The sequence below is a fragment of the Xyrauchen texanus genome, chromosome 32 (assembly GCF_025860055.1).
Source record: "Xyrauchen texanus isolate HMW12.3.18 chromosome 32, RBS_HiC_50CHRs, whole genome shotgun sequence".
NCBI classification, from domain to species: domain Eukaryota; kingdom Metazoa; phylum Chordata; class Actinopteri; order Cypriniformes; family Catostomidae; genus Xyrauchen; species Xyrauchen texanus.
Genome location: NC_068307.1, coordinates 31,361,143 through 31,388,061, shown reverse-complemented (window position 1 = coordinate 31,388,061; position 26,919 = coordinate 31,361,143). Strand labels below are relative to the sequence as shown.

The 26,919-nt window shown below is 37.7% G+C and overlaps 2 protein-coding genes across 4 annotated transcripts in view; one reads left to right on the top strand and one right to left on the bottom strand.

Annotated features, from left to right (window-relative positions):
* The window catches only part of LOC127625863 (tudor domain-containing protein 3-like), a 636,076-nt gene that overhangs the window by 124,825 nt on the left and 484,332 nt on the right, over positions 1 to 26,919 (top strand). The window lies entirely within an intron of this gene.
* LOC127625859 (echinoderm microtubule-associated protein-like 6) overlaps positions 1 to 26,919 on the bottom strand; it is a 63,892-nt gene that overhangs the window by 30,172 nt on the left and 6,801 nt on the right. For all 3 annotated transcript variants that reach the window (XM_052101275.1, XM_052101277.1, XM_052101276.1), the window contains exons 2-15: positions 15,932 to 16,091; positions 15,249 to 15,347; positions 14,169 to 14,237; positions 13,521 to 13,706; positions 12,988 to 13,123; positions 9,423 to 9,624; positions 9,063 to 9,200; positions 5,966 to 6,222; positions 5,671 to 5,880; positions 5,293 to 5,460; positions 3,451 to 3,557; positions 3,095 to 3,195; positions 2,296 to 2,482; positions 872 to 977 (exon numbers count right to left, since the gene is read on the bottom strand). In XM_052101275.1, the coding sequence (XP_051957235.1) occupies positions 872 to 977; positions 2,296 to 2,482; positions 3,095 to 3,195; positions 3,451 to 3,557; positions 5,293 to 5,460; positions 5,671 to 5,880; positions 5,966 to 6,222; positions 9,063 to 9,200; positions 9,423 to 9,624; positions 12,988 to 13,123; positions 13,521 to 13,706; positions 14,169 to 14,237; positions 15,249 to 15,347; positions 15,932 to 16,091 (2,126 nt within the window). The remainder of the gene's footprint in view (positions 1 to 871; positions 978 to 2,295; positions 2,483 to 3,094; positions 3,196 to 3,450; positions 3,558 to 5,292; positions 5,461 to 5,670; positions 5,881 to 5,965; positions 6,223 to 9,062; positions 9,201 to 9,422; positions 9,625 to 12,987; positions 13,124 to 13,520; positions 13,707 to 14,168; positions 14,238 to 15,248; positions 15,348 to 15,931; positions 16,092 to 26,919) is intronic.

Below are 26,919 nucleotides of genomic sequence, written 5' to 3'. Positions count from 1 at the left end.
TCGAAACGTTTGCAAGGATTGTGACACGGCATGACACATGGTATCAGAGGAAGAATTATTTAGTTCTAGGCCTTATGGTTCAAACTTTATAAGCCAAAATGTGTGTGCAAATTTGAACAGTTGTTCTCGCTAGAGGGTTTGATTTAGATTCCCCAAATTTGGGTTAGTTACATATGAGAGTATCCTCTATCAGTCTGCCAAATTTCACAACTTTCCTATGTATGGATCTATGGGAATCCATTTTTCTTCAAGTCTATGAGCTAATTAATAATAATAACATTAACACTAACAGATACAATAGTCGCCTACTGTACGCACCTTCGATGCTTGGCCCATAATTCTATTGTTAAGAGATTCTGAAAAACACAAGTTCAATCAAGTGTGTCCAAATTTTGCTCAATATCTCCACAGTTCACCAAACATTGATGGAGATGGCTTTGAGTACTTTTAGGTTTACTCAAACACCAAAGTTTCAATGTCAGTGGTGTTACTCAACAGATCATTATTCAGTTTTTTGTTTGAAGAGATCTCATGAACCTTGAGAGCTTTTGGTGGGTCTGATAGCTCTCATCATTTTGGTGAAATCTGTCTAAAGTTTGTCAAATTTGACAGTGTTAGTGGTGTTACTCATATACAATACATATTTGTCATTAAACATTGTTCATATAAGTTGCTATTTTATGGTTACACAAGCTAAAATGGCTGTTTGTTTGTTTTTGACTAAATGTATTTATGTTAAAACTTGATTTGGAAAAAAGCTCTTAAATGTATGGGAAACTAATGGTAAAAACTACCAAGTAAAGTACCAAAAAATGTGACTAAAATCTCAATGGTTTCTCAGGTGGTTTTAAAATGTGAGTAAGGGTCTGACCTGTGAACTCTAGGGCACACACCCCTCTCTGATGTTGACCCTTCAATAAAGATAAACACTTGAGCGTTTGGATGTCCCAGATGTGGATAGCTGGATCTCGACCCACCTGAAACATGCCAATTCAACATGCACAGAAAGGCAAATATGATCAGAATTTAAAACACCAACCAACAAACAAAGTATTTTTGTAATAGAGTGCAACAGTCTGGTTCTGGTACATATTCTCCAGAAGGGAATTGATTATTAACGATAACTTACAAACCTTTAAGCTAGGCCTACCATGAGCTCCGAGGTTGTTAATCGATGATATATGCTTCCAGGTTATTTCAACTTAATAATAATAAAATAACAAAAAAAATGGTTTAATAGCAGCGTTTGTGGTGAAGAAATACACTACCCATTATCCTGAGGGGGAAAATCCACCAATCAGAGAAATAAAGCAATCAAGTCGGTTTCCATACACTCTCAAACTACAGTATATGAATATTTTGCAATTAAAAAATGTTGTTTCTATACTTATAATCAACAACTTTAAATCAATAGTTTTATATCTTGGTATCGTTTTTAATTTGATTACATCATGCGCAATGCTTTATGGGATTGTAGTTCATTCCCTCATTAAAGATGTTAAGTTCACAGTATCTTTGTCTTTTTGCTTTAAATCAAAGTTTGTAATGTTGTGATTCACCTCAGAGCTGGTTGGTTTGGTTCATGACTTACAACTAAAAATAAATGGCACAAATCCTTTAGGAGGGCACTGTTTGTCACGGTGAAAATGATGAATCCAAAGGCAGAGATGACAGAAATAACAGTCTTTAATGAAGTACTAACAAACAAAGGCAGTCTCTCGTTAAAGCACAGAGAACTGGATAAAGTAACTTAAAGAGAAGGGCAGACTCCTGTCACGATGAGTAAGCAGATCAGGACTCCCTTGGGGCAGACTAGGTGAACAGGAGAAGAGGTCTCAGTCAGGGAGAGAGAACCGAACAGGTTCACATGCAGCAGCAACAGCAGGGCACGGAAAATACTACGAAGCGAGACTGATGCAGAAAAACAGGACAAGACAGGGTAAGCACCGAACTGTACAGCCATGAAGGTCGCAGAAGACGTAACGTGTGACATGCAACAATAATCCGACAAAGAATCAACCAAAACAGACACCAGATAAAGGGTGCTCACTTAAGGGAAAAGTAGAAACAGGTGTCAAAGCAAATCAGCGCGAGCACTGATTGCGATGACTAACAGGTGCGGGTAGAGAGAGAAGCCTGCAGAACGAAGCAGAAGAGAGAAAGAGTGTGTGTGTGGGTGTGTCTGCGTGCGTGTGCGTGCGAGTGTGTGAGAGTGTGTGAGAGACTCAAAAAGGGAAGAAAAACCTAACTCATGACACTGTTGCGCTTAATTGTTGGATTCAGTCTTCTCTTTACCTGTCCACTTGCCACATAGTCTTTGAGCGGGTGTACGGTAAGGCTCAGGATATCATCATCATGACCGAGGTAAAACCGCTGCGTGTGTTGCTGTCTGTTATAAACCACAGCTACAGCCGCTACATGATACACAACCTCTCCAGTTTGAGTGTAAAACAGATTATTCCTGCAGTCACAACCTCTGTACCTGTGAGACAAAGAGAGAGACCATTAATAGTCACTCGTGAGGAACATCTGTCATCCCTTTGTGCCATATGAGAAATCAATGGCACCTCAAATCATGTGTTGAGGCCTTGAATACTTGATTCCAATTGGTCAGTCTCTGCATTCCACTAAATGAGAGCTAAAGTGTATAATCGACCATTGTCAAGAGCAACCCATTTCCTACACTTCTGTGCCAGTTTCATGTCTCTGTTTCACATCAGTTTGAATAGCATCGTTTGTTGGTACGTTTATTTTTCTCTATGGGAGTCAATGTCGAACGTATTTGTACGAGCCAACTCGCACTGTTATTATGACTTGTCAAGAGATCGGGTTACACTCTGCTCGCTCTCTTTTCTCATATAATAAGCAGAAATTGCAATAAGCATCACATCGGGGTCCTGATTACCCGACCATCTGACTGTACATTATCCTATCTTTTTCTGTTTATTAATTAATTAACTTTCATATGATTGGCACAAATTGGCCCCCATAGCTATGCAATACATTGAATGTGAGCAATACGTAGAATCACATATACTATTTTGCTCACAATAGACAAACACACATTTCATTTCAGTCTGACATGTAAATTTACCCGTGGACGAACTGCAGGTGAAGCCCCTCGTCTGGAGCTTTCTGCCTCTTTAGAGATCCGGCCAGTTTCTTTTTCAACTGAGGAAGATCTTCCTTATAAACCTGCGGGATGTTTGGAGAAGTGTTACGGGGTAAAATCCACTGAAAACACACTCAGACAGAGAGAATGAAGCTTAAAGGGCAACAACGGGAAACCAGCCAGCCAATCAGCTGTAAAAAATAATGAGCAACAGCATTAATGCAGTGGAGCATGGATGTTATATAAAACACTCCATATGGCCACTCCATATGATGACAATATCATGTCTCTGCGGGAGAAAAGACAGTATTTCGTTGGAGTTTTAAAGTGTCTCTTGCCTGTCGCTCATAGTTCATCTGAGCCTCCTGTTCAATGTCGGAGTCCAGCTCGGGAACGTCGGACAGGTCGGAGTCTGATTCACCGCTGTTAGAGTCGGCATACCCTTCTGTGTATGGAAAAACAGTTGTATATTCCTGTTTCATTCCAATCTTTCAAAATAATAATTAACACCTTTACACCAGTGACCATTTTTCCATTGCCAAATTTGTCCGCACCACGGTGCGGCAGTGTATAACTCAGAGGAAGCTTATCCAATTCTTGCGCAGGACTTTCCCTAATTAGTTATAACAACTAAGGTTCACATCAAAATGAGACATATAATATAATGGAGTGATTGGCACTAGGTGTAAATAGCACCTGCCACACAGCGTGGCTATTTGCACTCCAATAGTCTGGTAGAATTTGACAAAAAAACAAGGAGGTTCAAGTGTTTGGTATCACTGTAAAGAAAACGTTTAAAAAAATGTCATGATATAGCCTATTATACGACAGAGCAATCAAAAGTTTTAGCATTACAAAAATAATTTATCATAGTGTCCAAAAACATCTCCAAACAAATAAAACATAATAAATGTACATAAGAACTAATTACACATGCAAACAAACAATGACTAAAGGTTTGCATAGCATGCACACATGATTTTAGTCATGAGATTTCACAGAATGAGTTTCATTCTGTGTCATTTGAGTCATCATTGAGTCTGTGTCGTGTATTTGGCGCCATCTCCTGGTGGTCATATGTAACATTGTGCTTCATGTTGATTATCTAATGATCTATACATCTGATTATCTTGTGTGTGGGCTCGCTTGAACGATAATCACCTATAAGTAATGTTATGTGAAGTTTGAAGTTCCACTTAATTTTCGAGAATTTATAAGTGAAAACGTGGCATATAAGCAACACCAACATAATTGTCAAAGACTTGGCTCTTACTCGCTATGTTTTTGTCTGCGAGTAAAACTTTCCAACGAAATATGACACGCGGCTATTTGATGAGTTTGATGTTTTTACTGATTTCAATAATACGTGCAGTGTACATTTTTAATAATATAAATGATCAAAATAGAGCACTTCTGATTTGTCTGCAAATTTCAAAGCACTTGTTCAGTTTTGGTCATAATGCTTACATGCATTGTAAAGTACTTCTAATCTTTCAAATGATAACTATTTTGTGTTGGTCAAGACTGTTTTCTCATGGACTGGCCCATCAGAGCTTAAAGGGTTAAAGACAAACAGCGCCCCCTAGTGTCACTGCAGTGGTGTGGATTTTTTTTGTACAGACAACCTGGGTTCGATTCTGCCTTTTGTCTCACGATGTCCCATCCCGTTTCCTTTCTCCACTCTTAATATTTCCTTAAATACAACTTAAAATAATAAATATTATTTATTAAACCACGGTTTTACTATAGTTATACGGTAGTAATGATATTTTTGGCCGGAAGACATATTTTTAATGAGCTAAACCATATGCTGTTAATATAGTAACCATGTTTCATTTTGTGTTTACTATGATTTTACTACAAAATACTGTGGTGATAATATGGTAACTGTAGTAAAACTGTTGTAAAAATGTTTAAGGGAAGGTTAGGGTTAGGTTTAGGGCTAGGGATTGGTGTAGGGTGTCTGTGGGACTCTACATAAACACAATAAACATGCTGCAGTGATGCCACTATACCTCTGGGATCTGAACCTACAACTTTTCAGCTACTATAGGGCATTATTTTAACCAATAAACCATAAGGATTAAGCAATTTTACTATAATTTAACATCAGCTTATTTAGGTAAGTGTCATTTTAATACTCATTTCTATTGAGTGAAACTATCAGTGGATGACATCACCTTGCAGCAGTGGCTCCAGAACTCCATTCATGACTCCTTCGGGCAGAAATCTCCACTGGAACACAGAGTGATCCGCTCCGCCCGTGCTCAGAACCCACTGGAGGTCATTTGACCAGCGCACATTTGTCACATGGGCGGAATGGCCGATGTATTTCTTAAATTTGGCAGCTGAAAAAATGATGTTTGTATTTGTTAATGTATGGGTGAATCTCAAGAATCAAGTTGCACCTTAAAAACAAAAGAAATTCATTAATAAACTATCGGCCATTAAATATGACCCAAACATGTTTTTGAAAGGCTTCATGAGAACTAGTTCGATAAGTCCGAGAAGGCTGTGATGTTGACTTTTATCTGATTTGTTGTTGTAAATCCTCTCACCTTTTTTAAGACAAGGGAATCTGAAGAGCTTGACCAGGCCTAAGTCGTCGCCCGTCACTAAGACAGCGCTGCTGTAGTTGGCGTCCACAGAATTGATGTCATTGACGTTGGAATATTTGGGCCAGATTCCATTCACCTCTGGGCCGAGAACGCAAGTCCACGTCATCCAATGGATCCCTTTGGCTTCTTCCTTAGGCAGGAATTTACCAGCTAAAAACAGAAACACTCATTTATTATCTTTATTTATCTTCATTCACCCAGAACTATCCCTTTAATAAACATGTTACACACTTACTTGGCATTCTGTAGAAGTATCTTTCTCCTGCTCCGTCGTTAGATTGCAGGAAGCGGCTGTCCACAGACCAGTCCAGATGAGTTATGAAGCAGGTTGACTTGTTGCACTCTCCCACTTTTTTATAGCGTTGAGCCACTGCGTAGATATCCACAAAGCCGTCGTTGGAGCCCACGGCCAAGTAGGATCCATCGGGGGAGAACTTGAGCTCATGAATGACCTCCTTCCTGTCCTTAATGTGGACCACCTCTGTCATGTCCCTAGAAAACAGGAAAACACCTCAGTTTGTGCATATCGTAGTGTTGGGAAAGCTATTATGAAACTGTATCTTTTTGAAAGCAGTTAATATAGTCATCTATCTACAACAGTATAGATACAGATTTCCAGATTTGATTTGATTCTGATTCATTTGGGTATATTTCAATTATAAGGTCCATTTTGCTTTCATTTGTAAATGACATGCTGTAAATTACACAGGGAACTCTCTAACTTGGTATATTATGAAAATATTAATTATATATTCTATATATTTTGTAAATAATCAGATTTTTGCCTTATTCTATGAATGGAATCCACATTCTATTAATGTTATAACACTGTTATAACAACTCAATTATGATTGGAAGATATATGCACTAGATAATGTGTAATTTGTCCTGTTTACATTCCGCATTCATGGAGCTAATGCTAATGGCTAATGCTACATGCAGCCAAAATCACATGACATGGTCTTGGAAAATGCTTCATAAGACCCAAAAAGTTATGATCCTCAAATTTGAAATAGAACTTTAGCCCCATTGTTTTTCCATCCATAAACAAGGTCAGTGTCATATATTATTTCATATAAAAAATAATACAAAATTAGCTGATTACTTTACATATGCATTTGAGCTTTTCTAAATATTTTTCATCATTACTTTTATTCATTCTAACTTTTGAACATCAAGTCTGTTCTTTCAAAAGAGACCACGATTATCCCTGTAATGCAATGGAGTGATGAACAATTTAAATATTTTTCTTTATTTTATTATTTTCATAAATACAAATTTAATTATTATTATTTTCAAAAATAAAACATTTAATTATTTTAATTATTATTAGGCTACAATAACAATACCCAATGTTGCTAAATTACTAATAAGTTATTATTTTCTTGCACAATTACAATCCTACGGAGCCCCATATGAGGACAGGGTGGGAATTTGTTTTCTGAAATTTTGCGTTCCCTCGCAATACATTTAAAATGGTTTTACTACAGTAAATATATTTTAACCATGATATTCTTTGTGAATCCATAGTGATAATACAAGAAAATGAAAACTGGTAATAAAAATCATAATTTTGTGGGTATCATGGTTTTACTATGCAAATACCATCCTTTAACTGGTTTAACTATAGTAATATTGCAGTAACACTTTATTTACTAGATTTATCAATCTTGGTTAATGTCATTTTAAATACATAGTAACACATTTTTTAAATACAATTTTTTAAATCACATTTTTAAAATTAAAGCACTATGAACTAACATGAAGTACGTGTGAACAATTGTATTTTTTATTGACTAATATTATCAAATATTAATAAATACTGCAAAAATATTTAGTTTGTTGTTATTTATTGATAACTAATGCATTTATTAATGTTAACAAATGTAAACGTATAATAAAGTGCTACCATTATTGTAGACTGTAGTAGTTTATGGCATAAAACATGTTTTTTCTATAGTAATATTGTAGTAACTATGAAAAGTAAGTTAAGTAACCATGTTTTTAGGCGGAAATCATGCTTTTAATACAGTAAACTGTATCCATATAGTAAACATGTTGATCTTGTGGTTACTATAGTTTAGTCAAATCAAAATAAACACAAAATTATGATTTTTATTATCATAGTTTTTCTTTTCCTGTATTAGTACTATGGTATTTCTATTAATAATAAGGTTCAAATATGGTTATTTTAGTAAAAGCACGGTAAAAGTATTGCGATGGAATGCAAAACTATTTCAGAAAGAAATATTCGTCCTGTCCTCATAAGGGCTCCGTAAAATCCTTCTCAACCTTAATATAATCTGCCTGTACATGACTTTATGTATATTTATTTGTACAAATAATAAAATACTTCACAATAATAATAATGTCAATTTTGCTATATGGGAAAGAAAGTCTCTCTCAGCTAATGATATATAATATACAGGAATGCTTCTAACTTGGTACATTCAAATTATTAATTTTTCAAAAAACAATACAAAAACATACAGGGCACTAAACTAACCCATGAGTTAGTTCCCCCCCAAACAAATTATGTGCTAACTGGCCATAAACACAAAACAAAACAACAAGAATGGTTTAATGGGTTAATTACTGGCCATAAACCTAAAACAACAAAACAAAAAACAAAACAAAGCAAAAAAACAAAAACAAACAAACAAACAACAACAACAAAAACGGTTTAATTGGTTATTGCTAACTGGCCATAAACCTAAAACTACAAATCAAAGCAAAAAACCACAAAAATGGTTTAATGGGTTTGCTAAATGGGCTAAATCTGAAGTAAAGAAACGTTTAATTAGTTTGTTTACAGGCAATAAAACTTGAAAACAATACAAAAACCTACAGGGCGCTAAACCCGTGAGATAGATCCCCCCAAAAATAAAAAAAACCTAAAACAAAACACAAAACAAAGCAAAACAAATTTATTGTTTAATGGCTTTATGCTAACTGCATGTTTTACACCTAAAACAACAAAACAATAACAACAAAATGGTAAAACATTAAACATAAAAAACGTTTAATTTGTTTGTTTACTGGAAATAAAACAAAACAATACAATTGCTATTTATTTAACAGAAAAAATAAACACAACCAAAATGGAAAATAATAATAATAATAATAATATTTAATCAGAGTAAATACAACATTATTTATTTCAAAAGTGCTAAAGTTGTACATGGCTAAAGATTAGTCAACAAATCATAATGGTAAATCTTCATCAGTTTATTTGTTGCCTTAACTATTGATTTGGACACTGAATGCTTTGACACTGAGGTACCAGATCTGGTATTGTACAGAGACCAACTTTGACTTGAAGCCCATCGTACCTCACACGCAAAACAGTGAAAGATCCATCTTTCATGCCAAGAGCGAGCTGAGAGCCGTCGTTGTTGAAAGAAACACTGCGTACGGCTTCCTCCATGTTACACCGAGCGATAAGCGTGTGTTCGGACAAACTCCACAATCTGAGGGGAAAAAGAAAGCAAAGGTTTGAAGGAAATCATGTATGGACATGCTTTAATTTGCATCGGGAATTGTGAACAGTTGGCGTTCCTCACCAGAACAGAACGGAACGGAGAACAATAAACCGATTCACAACAAGAGTCCTGATAGCCCGGTTTGAGATTATTTTGTGGCGATGACCTGCTGACTGTAGATTATCGCTTACATTTGAGGAGTCAACTTACCGTACAGATCGGTCGTCGCTGCCCGTGACTGCCAGGGGTTGTTTGGGGTGCAGGTCAAGTGCCCAGAGTTCCCCCTCAGAGTGACCCTGCATGATCAACAATGGTTTATCTCTGTCCCGCACCATCACCTCAAAGATCTCACTGTCTTGAGTTCCCGCCAGGATCCGGTCAGCTCTCCAACACACGCTGCGGATAGACAGCCCTGAGAGATAGAGAGAGAGAGAGAGAGAGAGAGAGAGAAATTCTGATTAATCAGGAGTCGTCAATAAAATAATGGGGATTCAAACAGCCCACCCTCCTGTAAAAGACGAGCATTATTGTTCACCAGCATATGTAGTGTTTTGGATGCATGTTTACTGTACAGCTCTTACAATGGAAGTCTATGGGCCAAGACATTCCACAGAGACAAATGTTCCAATAAACATTTTATTTTTAAAAATTTTGAAAATATAGCGACAAGACATTTTAATACATGTTAATATAAGACTAGTTTGATAATAATCACTAAATAACCTTGTCTGTGCAAAGTTACAGGCAACATTTTATATTCAACTTTCATATCATACTGTACAGGTGAAACTCGAAAAATTAGAATATCGTGCAAAAGTTCATTAATTTCAGTAATTCAACTTAAAAGGTGAAACTAATATATTATATAGACTCATTACAAGCAAAGTAAGATATTTCAAGCCTTTATTTGATATAATTTTGATGATTATGGCTTACAGCTTATGAAAATCCCAAATTCAGAATCTCAGAAAATTAGAATATTACATGAAATCAATAAAAAAAAAAAGGATTTTAAATACAGAAATGTCGGCCCTCTGAAAAGCATAATCATGCATATGTACTCAGTACTTGGTTTGGGCCCCTTTTGCATTAATTACTGTCTCTATGCGGCGTGGCATGGATGCTATCAGCCTGTGGCACTGCTGAGGTGTTATGGAAGACCAAGATGCTTCAATAGCGGTCTTCAGCTCTTCTGCATTGTTTGGTCTCATGTCTCCATCCATCCATCCATCCATCCATCCATCCATCCATCCATCCATCCATCCATCCACTTTTCTATCTATCTATCCATCCATCCACTTTTCTATCTATCTATCTATCTATCTATCTATCTATCTATCTATCTATCTATCTATCTATCTATCTATCTATCTATCTATCTATCTATCTATCATCCATCCATCCATCCATCTACTTTTCTATCTATCGATATATCTATCTATCTATCCATCCATCCATCCATCTACTTTTCTATCCATCGATCTATCTATCTATCTATCTATCTATCTATCTATCTATCTATCTATCTATCTATCATCCATCCATCCATCCATCTACTTTTCTATCTATCGATATATCTATCTATCTATCCATCCATCCATCCATCTACTTTTCTATCCATCGATCTATCGATCTATCTATCTATCTATCTATCTATCTATCTATCTATCTATCTATCTATCTATCTATCTATCTATCTATCTACTTTTCTATCCATCCATCCATCCATCTATCCATCCATCCACTTTCTATCTATCTATCCATCCATCCATCCATCCATCCATCCATCCATCCATCCATCCATTTATCTATCTATCTATCTATCTATCTATCTATCTATCTATCTATCTATCTATCTATCTATCTATCTATCTATCTATCCATCTACCTACTTTTCTATCTATCCATCCATCCATCCATTTATCTATCTATCTATCTATCTATCTATCTATCTATCTATCTATCTATCTATCTATCTATCTATCTATCTATCTATCTATCTATCCACTTTTCTATCTATCCATCCATCCATCCATCCATCCATCCATCCATTTATCTATCTATCTATCTATCTATCTATCTATCTATCTATCTATCTATCTATCTATCTATCTATCTATCTATCTATCTATCTATCTATCTATCTATCCATCTACCTACTTTTCTATCTATCCATCCATCTATCTATCTATCTAACTATCTATCTATCTATCTATCTATCTATCTATCTATCTATCTATCTATCTATCTATCTATCTATCTATCTATCTATCTACTTTTCTATCTATCCATCCATCCATCCATCCATCCATCCATCTATCGTTGTCTGTCTTAGGTGACAAATAGCGGTTCCCTGTCTACCAATCACTGAGGGTGATTTAAAAGAGCGCGCTAATAAAACATGACGTCACCCATAGCAACAAGATCAACTCTTATCTTAAGATTTCCTTAATAAAACTTTCTATTAGCAGTTCTGTGAATAGGTTTTAAGCAAAAACTCCTAGTGGTAAGATAAAAATCCATGTGAATATGGGCCCTCTTCTATATGATTGATCTAATATTTTATATTAATCTTGATCAGATGAATTCAATATACTTGTGAAAAAATATAATAATTATTATTAAAATAATTGTTATTATTACCCCCAACATTATTATCATCATAATTTTTATCATTATTATAAGTATTATTTATTATCATTTTTAAATATTATAATAATAATAATAATAATCATTTATTATTATCATATATTATTATCATCATCATTACTATTATTTTTACAATTAAAATATAATATTATCATAATTATTCATATTATTATTATCATCATTGCTATATTTATCATTAATGTTATTAATAATATAATTACCCTATTTTCTATTAACATTATCATCATCATCATCATCTTCATAATCATAATGATAATAATTATAATAATAATTGTTATTATTATAATCAGCATCGTTGTTATTATCACATCACCATCTTTATTATTACTATTATTATTAGCATCATCAATATTATCATTATTACAATTATCATTAATAGTATTATTAATATTATTTTCATTATTATTATCATCTTTATCATGATCAATTTAATAATAATAATTATTATTATCACCATCATTATCTTTATTATTACTATTATTATTAGCATCATCAATATTATTATCATTAATAGTATTATTAATATTATTTTCATTATTATCATCATCATCATCATCATCATTAGCATTAGTAGTTTTATTATAATAATTGTATTATTATTATTATTATCATTATACATCAATCTCCTTAGTTGTTTTCTTTGCTTGATGCAATAATTTACCCCTTCTGAAATGAGAAGCTGCTACACTGCATCGGTTAGGATTAAAATAATTGTTGCCAGCTGAAACATATTAATCACTGCAATAATGATCCAATCATAAACTCTTAAGTATCTGCTTATTTAAATCTTGCTTTAAACACATCATTCAGATGCATTAATTAATTAAATAAAACTGATGAATAACAGCCATACTAATGTTGCCACGCCAGGCGCAACTTCACATGCATTTTTCTTTTTGACAGGTTCCTTGGGACCATTGGCATGCACACAAGCGGGCTGTTTGGCCAAAGCAAATATTAATTTAGCTATACTGAACCCAAGTAGAGGGTCCCCTAGTGGTCGCGGGGCCCTATGCAGTTGCTTATATTGCTTATTATGTAAGGTCGGCACCAAGCACATCAAACTCTTATTTCAAAGATCGAGAAAAATATTGTCATATTTTACCTTTATAGCCCTGCTCAGTCTCTCTCAGGTCAATTTTTGTGATGGGTTTGAAATCCACGTCCCATAATCTCACAGACCCATCCCGACCGCCAGTGGCGAAGCCTTCTTCACATGAATGCATGCTGAAGATCCCCGCCTACATGACAGGGAGAGTTTACATCTCAGATGCGTAGAAGCACATCGGGTCGGATCTGTCGAATCGTCTAGTTGACAGAACGACTGTTTCTCCAATGACGACCTTTTAAAAGTAACCGTTTATTCTGATGAAATACAAATATTTGCAAGCAACTTATATATCACAAGTATTTCATTATATTATAGCAGATGTCATCAGCCATGTTTAAAACCTTCGGGTTAGAAAAGCACATCTAAAAATAATGGGTCTCTAAATTCATCCCCTAGTCAACTACTTGGTTGATGGACAACTAGTCGACCATCCTCAGCCATCTTTAGTGACTATATGGAATAGACTTATGTACTGATGTGCATATGACATGAGATTGTGTAGGATGTGTGATGTATGTTAAACTCACTCCGTGCGCTGCCTGTATTGTTCGTGTCAGATTCAGTCCTTTCCAAACGTAAATGTCTCCATTAAGAGCACCTGAATACGTCACTTCATCTTTCGCTGTCGCTAAACACAGGATGGTCTGCAGGTCCCCCGTCTTTCCAAAAATCCCACGTTTTGGTGTCAATGCGTTCCCACATAATGTCCAGAACTACAGGAGAGGTACATGTAAAACAAACAATCTCTGATTTAATTAATATCAAATTCAATTGAGCTAGAACTGAACCGTCCTGAAGAGAGCAGTAACATTTTTCTAGACAGGCGTTCTCAACTACGTTTTTGTTTCCTTTTGTCTGACAATTTTGGTACTGTGTTGGGTCATCACTTGATGATGAATGCAAAATCTGTGTCCTGAAAACCAGTTGAGCCCCTGCTCTAAAAAATTATTCCCTCATGTGACATTTAGCTGAATTGTGAGCAGAGCGTAATTAATCTCCCATTGTCTGTTTCACTTTTTCAGTATGCTAATAGACTGCTTGAAGTCTGCATCTGCAGGAAAGACTAACACGGAGAGGAAGAATAAATGATGGTATTTTTCACTCATTTTTTTCTTTCCAAGAGTGTTAAAATCGTCTTGGGTTCAGATGAATTGAGTCTCTGGGGTTTGACTCACTTTAATGTGCTTCACTCCACAGCTCACAAGCCGATGCTGTAGAAAAGGGTCCCAGGAAATATCAAAGATCTAAAACCAGAGCACAACCATGTGGAATAAACATCTCAATAACAATAATAATAATAATACATCTCATTTTGTGTTCCACAGAAGAAACAAAGTAATATGGGTTTGGGACAAAATGAGGGAGTGTAAATGATGACAGAATTTCCAGTGAACTATCCCTTTAAAAGTTAAAACCCCAAATTATTTCTATAACATGATGGAACAATAAATAAATTAGAGGTCATATCATATATATTTATGTACAGTATAATTTCATTGTTGAGTTCATTAACTAATAAACAATTTACAGATATTAAAATGCTATTTTATTTGGGCCCAAACACTGAAAGACAACACACACACACACACACACACACACACACACACACACACACACACACACACACACGCACACGCACGCACACGCACGCGCGCGCACACACAGGCAAACACACACGCACACACACATATGCACACACACGCACGCACGCACGCAAGCACACACACTCACGCACACACACACACACACACACACACACACACACACACGCCACGCACACACACAAGCAAACACACACACACACGCGCACACATATGCACACACATATGCGCACACACACACACACTCTTACACACACAAATGAATGGGTGACAATATAACACAGAGCAATTTTTCTTAAAATGTTCTTAATTGTAAATGTATGAATTGCTTCATAATCTGTAGGCAATTTTACATTTTGACCATCATGCCAATGAAGCATCTGAATTCGAGCGAGATGTATGAAAAGCTCCTATGTGCTGCATTATAACACAATAACTTATTCTTAATACTCTTAATCATTAATGTCATTAAGGTATAGTACCTGTTGCTATGGAAACATACTCCCTACTACAAGTGAACCATACATGTATATCCTGTGTTTTGAATTCACGCACACTCTGTTTTGTCAGTTCATGTTGCAGTTTTGATCTTGGGTTCAGCAGCTTTCATTCGATTTAATTGTACAGTACAGGAAAAGTCTGTTCTGTTCTTACCCTATCAGAATGCCCCGTTGCAGTGGCTAAGACACGCCCTTTTTTCCAGTCCCAAACGCACACCGTGTTTTTGGAGTCGAGTCCGACAGAAGCTAAACGCTGAATGTTCAAAACACAAAACAGACAGAAATAGAAAGTAAAATGAGACAATTTGCAAACACAAAAGAAGGAAAATCTGAACTTACTAAAATTGATTTCTAAATAACACCTTATGTGCATGGAAATAATCATGATGGTTTTTAAAAGTCAACCTTGGTGTACATGTTCATTGATAATAAATGTCATTGCTTTAATACATATCAATGCCTCCTTCTTTGGTACTTATGTTTTCTAATGAATTTTAGTCTCATAATTCTCTGGAATAATATGTGAAAGTCTAAACAAAAAAGCAAAAGTCTAAGCAGGACCCACATTTCATACCTTTTTAATTAAAATATAAATTAAATTATATTTATCAGCCGATAAGTCAATTCCAATTAATTAAATGTAGCTTAGCGGTCATTATACAAAAATAAAAAAGTCCTTATTAGCGATGCACCAATGTATCAGCCAATTATCGTATCAGCCGATAAAAGCAATTGCATGACATGGAAACATGTCAAACATGTGAAGACAGAGAATATCAGCAAGATATTTATATTAAATATCCTGTCATAGTGGAATCCAATAATAATGTCTCTCACCTGACCATCGCCGTCAAAGGCCAAACAGGCAACGCCGTGCGTGTGAACGTCTCTCAGGATGGATACTGTCGTCAAGGCGTATGAATCCCACACACAGATATACGGATCCTTTCCCACCTGACCCGTCGCCACCTGGATCTTATCAGGATGCAGAGCTAGACTGAAAAAAGGAGAGATACATGCTGTGAGTTATACTGTTAATGGAAGATCATAGGATCTAAGCCATGCTGTCGATTATAGCAGAAAATCATTCAAATGTTGTGTGTGTGTAACTGGTCCTGCTTGACCCGCTCCGAGTGGGATTCGAACCAGTCTCAGCCGGCCTGGGAGGCGGGTGTGCTAACGAGGAGGCTAAAGGCTACAGCCTCTAGTGACAGAGGAGTGAGATTTACACATACCACACAACAATCACATACCAGCTGGCTCCTGTTACACTCACCCCCTAAACCTCACTCCCATCCGGGTCATGGCACCACTGTAACCGGTCCTGCTTGACCCACTACGAGCGGGATTTTAACTGGTGTCAGCTCGGCATGGGAGGCGGGTGCACTAACAAAGAGGCTAAAGGCTATAGCATCTAGCGTCAGTCGCTAGTGCGCCTCTTGAGGCCAGGGGAGTGAGGTTTACACATACCGCACAGCTATCATGTACCAGCTGGCTCCCGTTACACTCACCCCCGTAAACCTCACTCCCATCCAGGTCACGGCACCACTGTAACCAGTCCTGCTCAACCCGCTCCGAGCAGGATTAGAACTGGTGTCAGCCGGCATGGGAGGCGGGCGCATTAACGAGGAGGCTAAAGGCTACCACCTCTAGCGTCAGTCGCTAGTGCGCCTCTTGAGGCCAGGGGAGTGAGGTTTACACATACCGCACAGCTATCATGTACCAGCTGGCTCCCGTTACACTCACCCCGTAAACCTCACTCCCATCCAGGTCACGGCACCACTGTAACCGGTCCTGCTCAAACCGCTCCGAACAGGATTAGAACTGGTGTCAGCCGGCATGGGAGGCGGGCGCATTAACGAGGAGGCTAAAGGCTACCACCTCTAGCGTCAGTTGTTAGTGCGCCTCTTGAGGCCAGGGGAGTGAGGTTTACACATACCGCACAGCTATCATGTACCAGTTGGCTCCCGTTACACTCACCCCCGTAAACCTCACTCCCATCTGGGTCACGGCACCACTGTAACCAGTCCAGCTTGACCCGCACTGAGCGGGACTGGAACTGGCATCAACTGGCATGGGAGGAGGCTACAGAAATATGCAAAAATTGACCTGCCATCCTCCATGTTTTCTTTTCTCTCTGACAACAAAGCACTTGAATGTGACATACTCATTATTACGACTTCAGAAGTGGAAGGTAGGATAATTCCGATAGCACCTGATGGCAGAATTTGTCTTTAGTTGCCCCTTTCTGGTATCCTTGCGCATATCATGCAAACGTTATCAGGTTTTAGTGTCTTTACATGGTTGTTACAGGAGTTGGAAAATATAGATTTACTCAGACAAAGTCAATAAGCAATTCTATCACACCAATCTCATGTTAACATATTTAATGTTTAAGTCTAGTGGCCATACTTTCGAAACAGAGAGTATTTTAACGTTTTCCCAGTGTGATGCCGTGCCTCTATTAACTTGTATTGTAATGTATGCTGTATTCTGTAACTTAGATTAACATGTTTAACAGAACATTCCTTTAACAGGCCCAATGAAGGGAAATGAGACGAGGCTTTCTGTCTTTTCTGACTTTGCTTACAATTCTCCTCCTGACAGGAAGATTGTGTTGAATTTGCTCTCACCTTGGCAACAGCTCTGCCATGGCGACAGACACAGAGAGCAAAAGCTCAGGGACACTATCGATGCAGCACTATTCATTCAGGTGTGGTTTTTGTCAAGAAATAAATTCAGTGATATTTAGAGCTCAAAGCAAATAAACAACGAGGAAAAGATTTTATTCGATAGCAAGATTCAGAGAAAGATTCAGGCTTTCAGAGACAATATGGGTAAAATAACAACATAATTCAACTTTACAGCAAGTCAACATATGTTGGCATACAGTATGGGTGTTTCTTCAACTTCGGGCACACAATTATGATATTCATACGTTTATTTAATTTGTCAACTAACAACGATGTCCAACAGTGTATGTACATGCATCACAAGATATATGTTATTTTTGACATGAAAATTCATGTCAAATGAATGTGCGTCAATCACCTTATGTAGAATGAAGCAGCTTTTTCCTCTAAGACAGATATGACTACTGTCTTTGTCTCAATTAATTGTATATCATTTTAAACAGATTTTTCCCCCTAAATATTACTCTACGATAACTATTTCTTTCTGCGTAAAACTTTAACAGTTCGCAAAAAAATTCAGACTACAATAGTATTCTTATAAACATGATACTAGTGTGATGAAATTGCTTAATATCTCTGTCGGAGTAGAGTTATATATCATTTTTTTAACTCCTGTCATGACTATGTAATGGTGTGGCTTATTGCTTTCTTTAATATATCATAATAATTGCATCATTATGAGCAGGATCAGAGTGCAGAGCCATAGTCATATGATCACAGTGATTTAGTGTAAGATAGCATGTGACATTTACACTACAGTCTCGTTTACCCAGAATGCACCCTATTAGCATCCTCATTCATGTCATCAGTAATAGCAGGGGGAATATGGCAGGAGTTTCCTCCCAAACGCGCATCAAAGGCAGATTACACAGAACTAAACAGTGTGTGTGTGTGAGTGTGTGTGTGTGTTGGAAAGCTTGAAGTATGATCAAAGTCTCTCTATGTCTGCTGGCATGAAATCAAAGCCAGAAACACTGCTGTGTGCCAAAGTGGTTTATGCTACAGATGTGCTGAGAGAAATAGAGAGTGCACATATGCGCAAGCAAGGAATAAATATATTTCTCCTAAATACACATTTCTGGACAAACATCTTGATACTTAAATTAAACGTTACTGAGAAATCTCCTGAGCTATTAAATTCCAACCTCTGAGCAATACAACTTTCCTCTGGGTGAGATCTGCAAGCAAGTGATGAATAGAAATTGATTGGCAACAGGAAATATGAGTGTTTGAAAAAGAGAATACATTGACCCTGAAGATAGAGTGACTCTGACATCACTGATAACGGCTTTGAAAAGCGGCGTGCAGCTGCGACTGGCATTCATTGATTGAATCAAGGCTTTGCACACACACACACACAACAGAAAAAAGAGTGTGTGCGTGCACGCTCATAAAAACATCAGATATGTCAACAGTATTTGATATTGAACTTTCTGGCTTGAATGGAGCTTGTACAAAGAGTCCTATCTAGAAAAGTTCACAGTCATAACTCACGCCAAAATAAAAAAGTAGCCTATAAAATAATAATAATAATTACATTTTGAAAATAAATAACAAGAAATAATAAAAAACACTGAATTATAACATTATTCTTGTGATAATTAAGCACATTTTTACTAATTTATCATTGCAATAATAATAATAAATATAGCTGCAAGCAGCACTGATAAGGGGAAAGCCCTAAAGCACATTGCAAAGAGCTCCAGCACAATGCTTATACCAACTAAATTGGGTATCGAAAAGGGGTTCACCCAGTCATTTGACCTGAAGCCCAGAGCTCTAACTACTGCAACACACAATCGACAAGTCGGACTGCTGCCAAAGATAATAGTTACAGCTTAGATTTTTTTTAACTGAAGCGGGAATTATGCAATAAAGTACAGTCTGTGTTGTAGTAAGCACAATATGAAGACTCAGAGATCAACTGAAGAACAATTTAGAAAACTGCTCTTTCCTGGACTCGAACTTAAAACCTTTTGACTTGTATTCCAATATGTTAACTACTGGGCCATTCAATTGAGACAGCTCAAAAGTGCCAAAGATACATTCCAAGCTAAGAGCAGCAGGTTTTAAAGAATACAAAAAATTATAATAAATACATTTAGAAATGTATCTCTGCTAATTTCAGAAGAATTAGAATAAAGATACATTAAAAGTTGTGTTTAAATTGATTAAGCATTTTGAGCACTATGTGGCGCTGTCTACTAACAGCTTAGGTATACTCAGGACATGATATCAAAGACCCCTTCCAATTTTTATTCAAATTGGACAAAATAAAATTCAAAATGGCAGAGAGGTTATTTGACTGATGTTTTTGATATCGACAAACAGTTCAAAAGTTACAGGCAAAAATAGCAAATTTTGACATTTCTTGACGCATAAATGGCACTGTCAACAATCTTTGTGTTTTATCTCAGATCATGTTCCTGATGAAGCATACCAAGTTTCGTTTCGATAAGACAAAGCATTGCCGAGATACAGCTTCAAATCCATTTTCATGTCGTCTTCATTAATTCGCGTTAGCATAATTTCTGAACGGTAGCACAAATTAAAAGTACTTCTGGTCAGTTCTGTGCGGCTTGGTTTGGAGAATTTTGTGAGTCATCGTTTGGACAAATTGGACAAAGTTTGAAAGACATGAAAAGTTTAAACTGTAACTGTCAAAATGCAAGATGGAGTTTTAATGCAAGATGTCAGTTTGAACCATCAAGTGGAGAGAAATCAGCCAATGGTGTAATACAGAAAGTAATAGAGAATGGTTCAAAAGTTACATGCAAAAGTAAAGTGAATTTTTGAACTGGTGGTGGAACTATAGAGTATAACCCCACATTTGGTATAGTGGCTATTCATGCCCACCTCAATCAGTGTGCCAAATTTCATAAGTTTCCTATGTATGGATCATAGGGCTGCCATAGACTGCCAGAATAATAATAATAATATTACTAATGGATACAATAGGGGCTACAAACCTTCGGTGCTTTGCCCTTAAAAATCTAAATTTTTTATCATTGTATTACTGTATTTAACTACTGTAATAATAAATGTACCATGTTGCAATAATGAACATTTTATCTGGATGTGAAACTGTAATTAGAATTGTAGAAAATGTGTTTAAATAGCATAAAAATAAAGCCGCAATGCTAAAAAAAATTCTTAATTGTCATTTCTGCCATGTGAAGAAAATAACTATACGTGATAAATCATAAAATATTTCTACATCATGGTAGCATTTATAATAAAAATATTTGTATTAATTACTGTATTTTTACTTTAATACTGTAAAAATGTACTGAAGTACAGTAATGAGTATCTAATGCAAATAATTAGAATTACAAACAAATTTTTTTAAATTAAAACATCTGGATCCAATAAAGTAATGAGAATTGGGGAAAATGTGTTACATTGTCAAGAAAATATATAGTATTACAAAATTGTGTTACTGTACTCTAAACATTTTTTAATTCTCATTCCTGTAAGAAAATAAAGTAAATTATTTATAATTGTAGTATGTTGTACTACATTTACTTTATGCTGATAAAAAAGAAAATGCATATATTTACAATAATTTTGTTATGCAATACAGGAAAGATTCATTGTAATGTAAAAAAACCTTTATTCACATTCTTGTAATAATAATAAAAAAAATGTAATTGTAAAGTATTTATACATCATGGTAATACTGGACGCCTGCAGGAGGTTTACGCATGGTACTCTCTGGGCATTGAGCTGGACCCCTGTGATTCAGTGAACAGCTGAGGGATTCTGGGAGAGATCTGCCATCTACTAATGAACGCCAGTCTGCAGTGAACGTAGGCATACAGAGAGAGAGAGAGAGAGAGAGAGAGAGAGGGAGAGAGAGGGAGAGAGCGTTTTCCTCCACAGATGTTGTGAAGTCTTTGTGCAGTGAAGTGGGATGTCAGCATGGATTTGGGAATGCCTCAAATAATTCCAGCCGGCCTGAAATAAGCAGTTGTTTTTTTACAGTGCTTATAAAGCAGCACTGTATTGATACCACTCAAACATTGTATTTAATTAAAAAAATTGAGAATTCACCCTTATATTGTTCCAAACCTGCATGATTATTTTTAGTGGAAAACAAAAGGTGATGTTATGCAGAATGTAACAAGATGCAGTGAATGTGATGTGACTGAGGCAAACATTCTGCATAACATCTTTTGTTTTCAAATGAAGAAAGAAAAGTCATACAGGTTTGGAACAACATGAAGGCGAATAAGTGATTGCAACTACCCAAAATAAATTAGCACCCACCAAAAACACCTTAGGAACATCACAGCAATGTCCCCCACCTAGCATCATGGCAGTGACTTTGACCCATAAGGCCTCCTGAGTCTTCTCTTTACTGTTGTACATGAAACTGGTGTTGAGTGGGTAGAATTCAATGAAGCTGTCAGCGGAGGACATGTGAGGTGTCTATTTCTCAAACTAGAGACTCTGATGTACTTATCCTCTTGTTTAGTTGCACATCTGATCTTCCACGTCTCTTTCTGTCCTTGTTAGAGACAGTTGTCCTTTGTCTTTGAAGACTGTAGTTCCACCTTTGTATAAAATCTTCAGTTTTTTGGCAATTTCAAGCATTGTATAGCTTTCATTCCTCAAAAAATGATTGACTCATGAGTTTCTTTTTTGCAATATTTGACCTAATATTGACCTCAAGAAATGCCAGTCTATTGCATACTGTGGCAACTCAAAAACAAACAGAAAGACAATGTTAAGCTTCATTTAAATGACTTTGACAAGGGCCAAATTTTTATGGCCAGACAACTGGCTCAGAGCATCTCTGAAACGACAAGGCTTGTGGGGTGCTCCCGGTCAGCAGTGGTGAGTACCTAACTGACAGTGGTCCGAGGAGGGACAAACCACAACCGTGACAGGGTGTTGGCCGCCCAAGGCTCATTGATGTGCAATGATGTATATGTTAGGAATGTGTCACATCACAGTGCAGCTGCAGACCAAGATACCACAGGACAACTTCAGTGGTCTTGTAGAGGCAACGCCTCATGGGTCAGTGCTGTTATGGCGACATGTGGAGGACCAACAGAATATTAGGCAGGTACTCATCAGTGTACAGTATATATTGTAATATGTTCCTGCTTTGACATAAATGAGGAAGCAGCAAGCCAGGTGAATTCTCCGTTCTCCGTATACAGTCAGGTCCATAAATATTGGGACATCGACACAATTCTAATCTTTTTGGCTCTATACACCACCACAATGGATTTGAAATGAAACGAACAAGATGTGCTTTAACTGCAGACTTTCAGCTTTAATTTGAGGGTATTTACATCCAAATCAGGTGAACGGTGTAGGGACAGTTTGTATATTTGCCTCCCACTTTTTAAGGGACCAAAAGTAATGGGACAATTGGCTGTTCCATGGCCAGGTGTGTGTTATTCCCTCATTATCCTATTGACAAGGAGCAGATAAAAGGTCCAGAGTTCATTTCAAGTGTGCTATTTGCATTTGGAATCTGTTGCTGTCAACTCTCAATATGAGATCCAAAGAGCTGTCACTATCAGTGAAGCAAGCCATCATTAGGCTGAAAAATCAAAACAAACCCATTAGAGAGATAGCAAAAACATTAGGTGTGGCCAAATCAACTGTTTGGAACATTCTTAAAAAGAAAGAACGCACCGGTGAGCTCAGCAACACCAAAAGACCCGGAAGACCACGGAAAACAACTGTGGTGGATGACCGAAGAATTCTTTCCCTGGTGAAGAAAACACCTTTCACAACAGTTGGCCAGATCAAGAACACTCTCCAGGAGGTAGGTGTATGTGTGTCAATGTCAACAATCAAGAGAAGACTTCACCAGAGTGAATACAGAGGGTTCACCACAAGATGTAAACCATTGGTGAGCCTCAAAAACAGGAAGGCCAGATTAGAGTTTGCCAAACAACATCTAAAAAAGCCTTCACAGTTCTGGAACAACATCCTATGGACAGATGAGACAAAGATCAACTTGTTCCAGAGTGATGGGAAGAGAAGATATGGATAAGGAAAGGAACTGCTCATGATCCAAAGCATACCACCTCATCAGTGAAGCATGGTGGTGGTAGTGTCATGGCGTGGACATGTATGGCTGCCAATGGAACTGGTTCTCTTGTATTTATTGATGATGTGACTGCTGACAAAAGCAGCAGGATGAATTCTGAAGTGTTTCGGGCAATATTATCTGCTCATATTCAGCCAAATGCTTCAGAACTCATTGGACGGCGCTTCACAGTACAGATGGACAATGACCCGAAGCATACTGCAAAAGCAACCAAAGAGTTTTTTAAGGGAAAGAAGTGGAATGTTATGCAATGGCCAAGTCAATCACCTGACCTGAATCCGATTGAGCATGCATTTCACTTGCTGAAGACAAAACTGAAGGGAAAATGCCCCAAGAACAAGCAGGAACCGAAGACAGTTGCAGTAGAGGCCTGGCAGAGCATCACCAGGGATGAAACCCAGCGTCTGGTGATGTCTGTGTGTTCCAGACTTCAGGCTGTAATTGACTGCAAAGGATTTGCAACCAAGTATTAAAAAGTGAACGTTTGATTTATGATTGTTAATCTGTCCCATTACTTTTGGTCCCTTAAAAAGTGGGAGGCACATATACAAACTGTTGTAATTCCTACACTGTTCACCTGATTTGGATGTAAATACCCTCAACTTAAATCTGAAAGTCTGCAGTTAAAGCACATCTTGTTAGTTTCATTTTAAATCCATTGTGGTGGTGTATAGAGCCAAAACGATTAGAATTGTGTTGATGTCCCAATATTTATGGACCTGACTGTATATTCAGTCTCATCACTTTATACACTTTTCAGTGCTCACAGTAAGCCACACACACACACACACACACACACACACACACACACACACACACACACACACACACACACACACACACACACACACATAAACACACACACACAGAACAGTGCATGTCACTCCTCTCCCCTCTGTGTCGCTCAGCTCCCTTTTATCTCTCTGTTGACTCTCACTGCAACAAAGAATAGCTTTTAGTAAAATATGATCCGCACATTGGTATCCTTCATGCGATGGAGCCACTGGAGCTGGGCGTGGTCTGACCAGAGGGTGAAAGCCTGTCCCAGGAGGTAATACTGAAGGGTGAAGACCACCCACTTGATGGCCAGACATTCCTTCTCAATGGTGATGTACATCGTCTCTCTTACAGAGAGTTTCCTGCTGATGTACAGCATCGGGCGCTCCACCCCCTCGACCACCTGGGACAACACGGCTCCCAACCCCCTGTCCAATGCATCGGTCTGTAAAACAAAAGAGAGATAGAAATCAGGAGAGTGTAGAAGTGGTCCACCACAAAGCGCAGCTTTCACTTGAGTAAAATCCTGATGGCACAGCTCTGTCTACTCGACCGGATCTTGAACTGCCTTTTTAGTAAGATCAGTCAGCGGGCTGGTGACAGTTGAACAAACCTATGGTAATAGCCAGCCAGCCCTAACTGTTTCACCTTTTTGGTCTTGGATCTTGGGCAAGTCGCAACTGCAGTCTTATCAGTTTGGGGACACACCTCCCCATGTCCCAAGTGGAAGCCCAGATATCTCAGGACAGCCCTCAAGTGCTGCATGTGTCGCTGCCAATCATACACAGCAGTGTGTGGGAGGAGGATTCTGTCCATAAGCCGCTGAAACGTAGCTGGGGCCCCAAACAAACCAAACGGAAGGGTCACAAATTGGTGAAATCCAAACGGAGTGGAACATTTTTTCACAGGACATTGGAGTCAAGGGGATCTACCAATATCCCTTTGTCAAATCTAGTATTCACCTCCGGTCCAAGCTATTCCATCTCCGGACTCATTGTCGCCGAAGCTACAGGCACCTCCTCTCTACAATATTTCATGAGATTGAGGTGAAACATCTGCTGTGCTCCACCTCTGTCTGTGCTGTGTGACCATAAAGGGCCCTTGCCACTTTGCAAGTAATTTGGAGCTTGATGTGGGTAGCAATACAAATATTTTATCTCCTGGTGCAAACTCCTGCAGCAGAGTACTCCTGTTATACAGTCAGGACTGACATTCTTGAGCCTGTAACAAATGCTCCTGTAACAGTTGCCCTTGTGTGTGGAGTTTTGCTCTCAGGTCAATATTGAATTTCGTCTTGAATGAGGTCTCTCCTCCCAATTTTCTTTTAGAATGTCCAACATGCCACGCGGTTGACATCCACAGAGTAATTAAAATACCAGCAGGGGGTGCTCACCCTGCAATCTGTGTGGGTCCTAATTCCCCAGTATAGTGACGGGGACAATACAGTATACTGTAAAAAGGCACCGTCCTTCAGATGAGACCTTAAACTGAGGTCCTGACTCTCTGTGGTCATTAAAAATCCTCGAGCACTTCTCTTAAAGAGTAGGGGTGTAACCCCGGTGTCCTGGCTAATTTCCCCCCATTGGCCCTTCTCATTCATGACCTCAATCACCATCAACTTATTGGTTCAATAACTCTACTCTCTCCTCTCCACCAATAGCTGGTGTGTGGTGAGCGTACTGGTGCACTATGGCTGCCATCACATCATCAAGCTGGATGCTGCACACTGGTGGAGGTTGAGGAGAGTCCCCTGTTTACTGTGTAAAGCGCTATGAGTGTAGTGTCAAGAAAGCACTAAATAAATGTAACGTTACCGTAATTTCCGGACTATAAGCCACAACTTTTTTCCCACGCTTTGAACCTTGCGGCTTATACAATGACGCGGCTAATATATGGATTTTTCCCGCTTTCAAATTTTATTAAAAAAAAAAAAAAACATTCTGTGACGTGCTTAGTTTTTTGGCGGCGTGAAGCTTTCATTAGACCAATGAAATTGCCGAACGGGTTAAGGTCAAAACAACTTTTTTTGTTTACTGTTTAGATTAAATCGAGCGTGCTCAAACTTCCCATCATTTTGATTACAGTAGTAATTTTGTCACCCTCACCATGGCAAAGACATGGAGAAACGCATATGATGCTGCTTTCAAGTTGAAGGCGATTGATCTGGCTGTTGGAAAAGGAAATAGAGCTGCTGCACAGGAGCTTGGTCTTAACGAGTCGATGATAAGACGTTGGAAACAGCAGCGTGAGGAATTGACTCAGTGCAAAAAGACAACTAAATC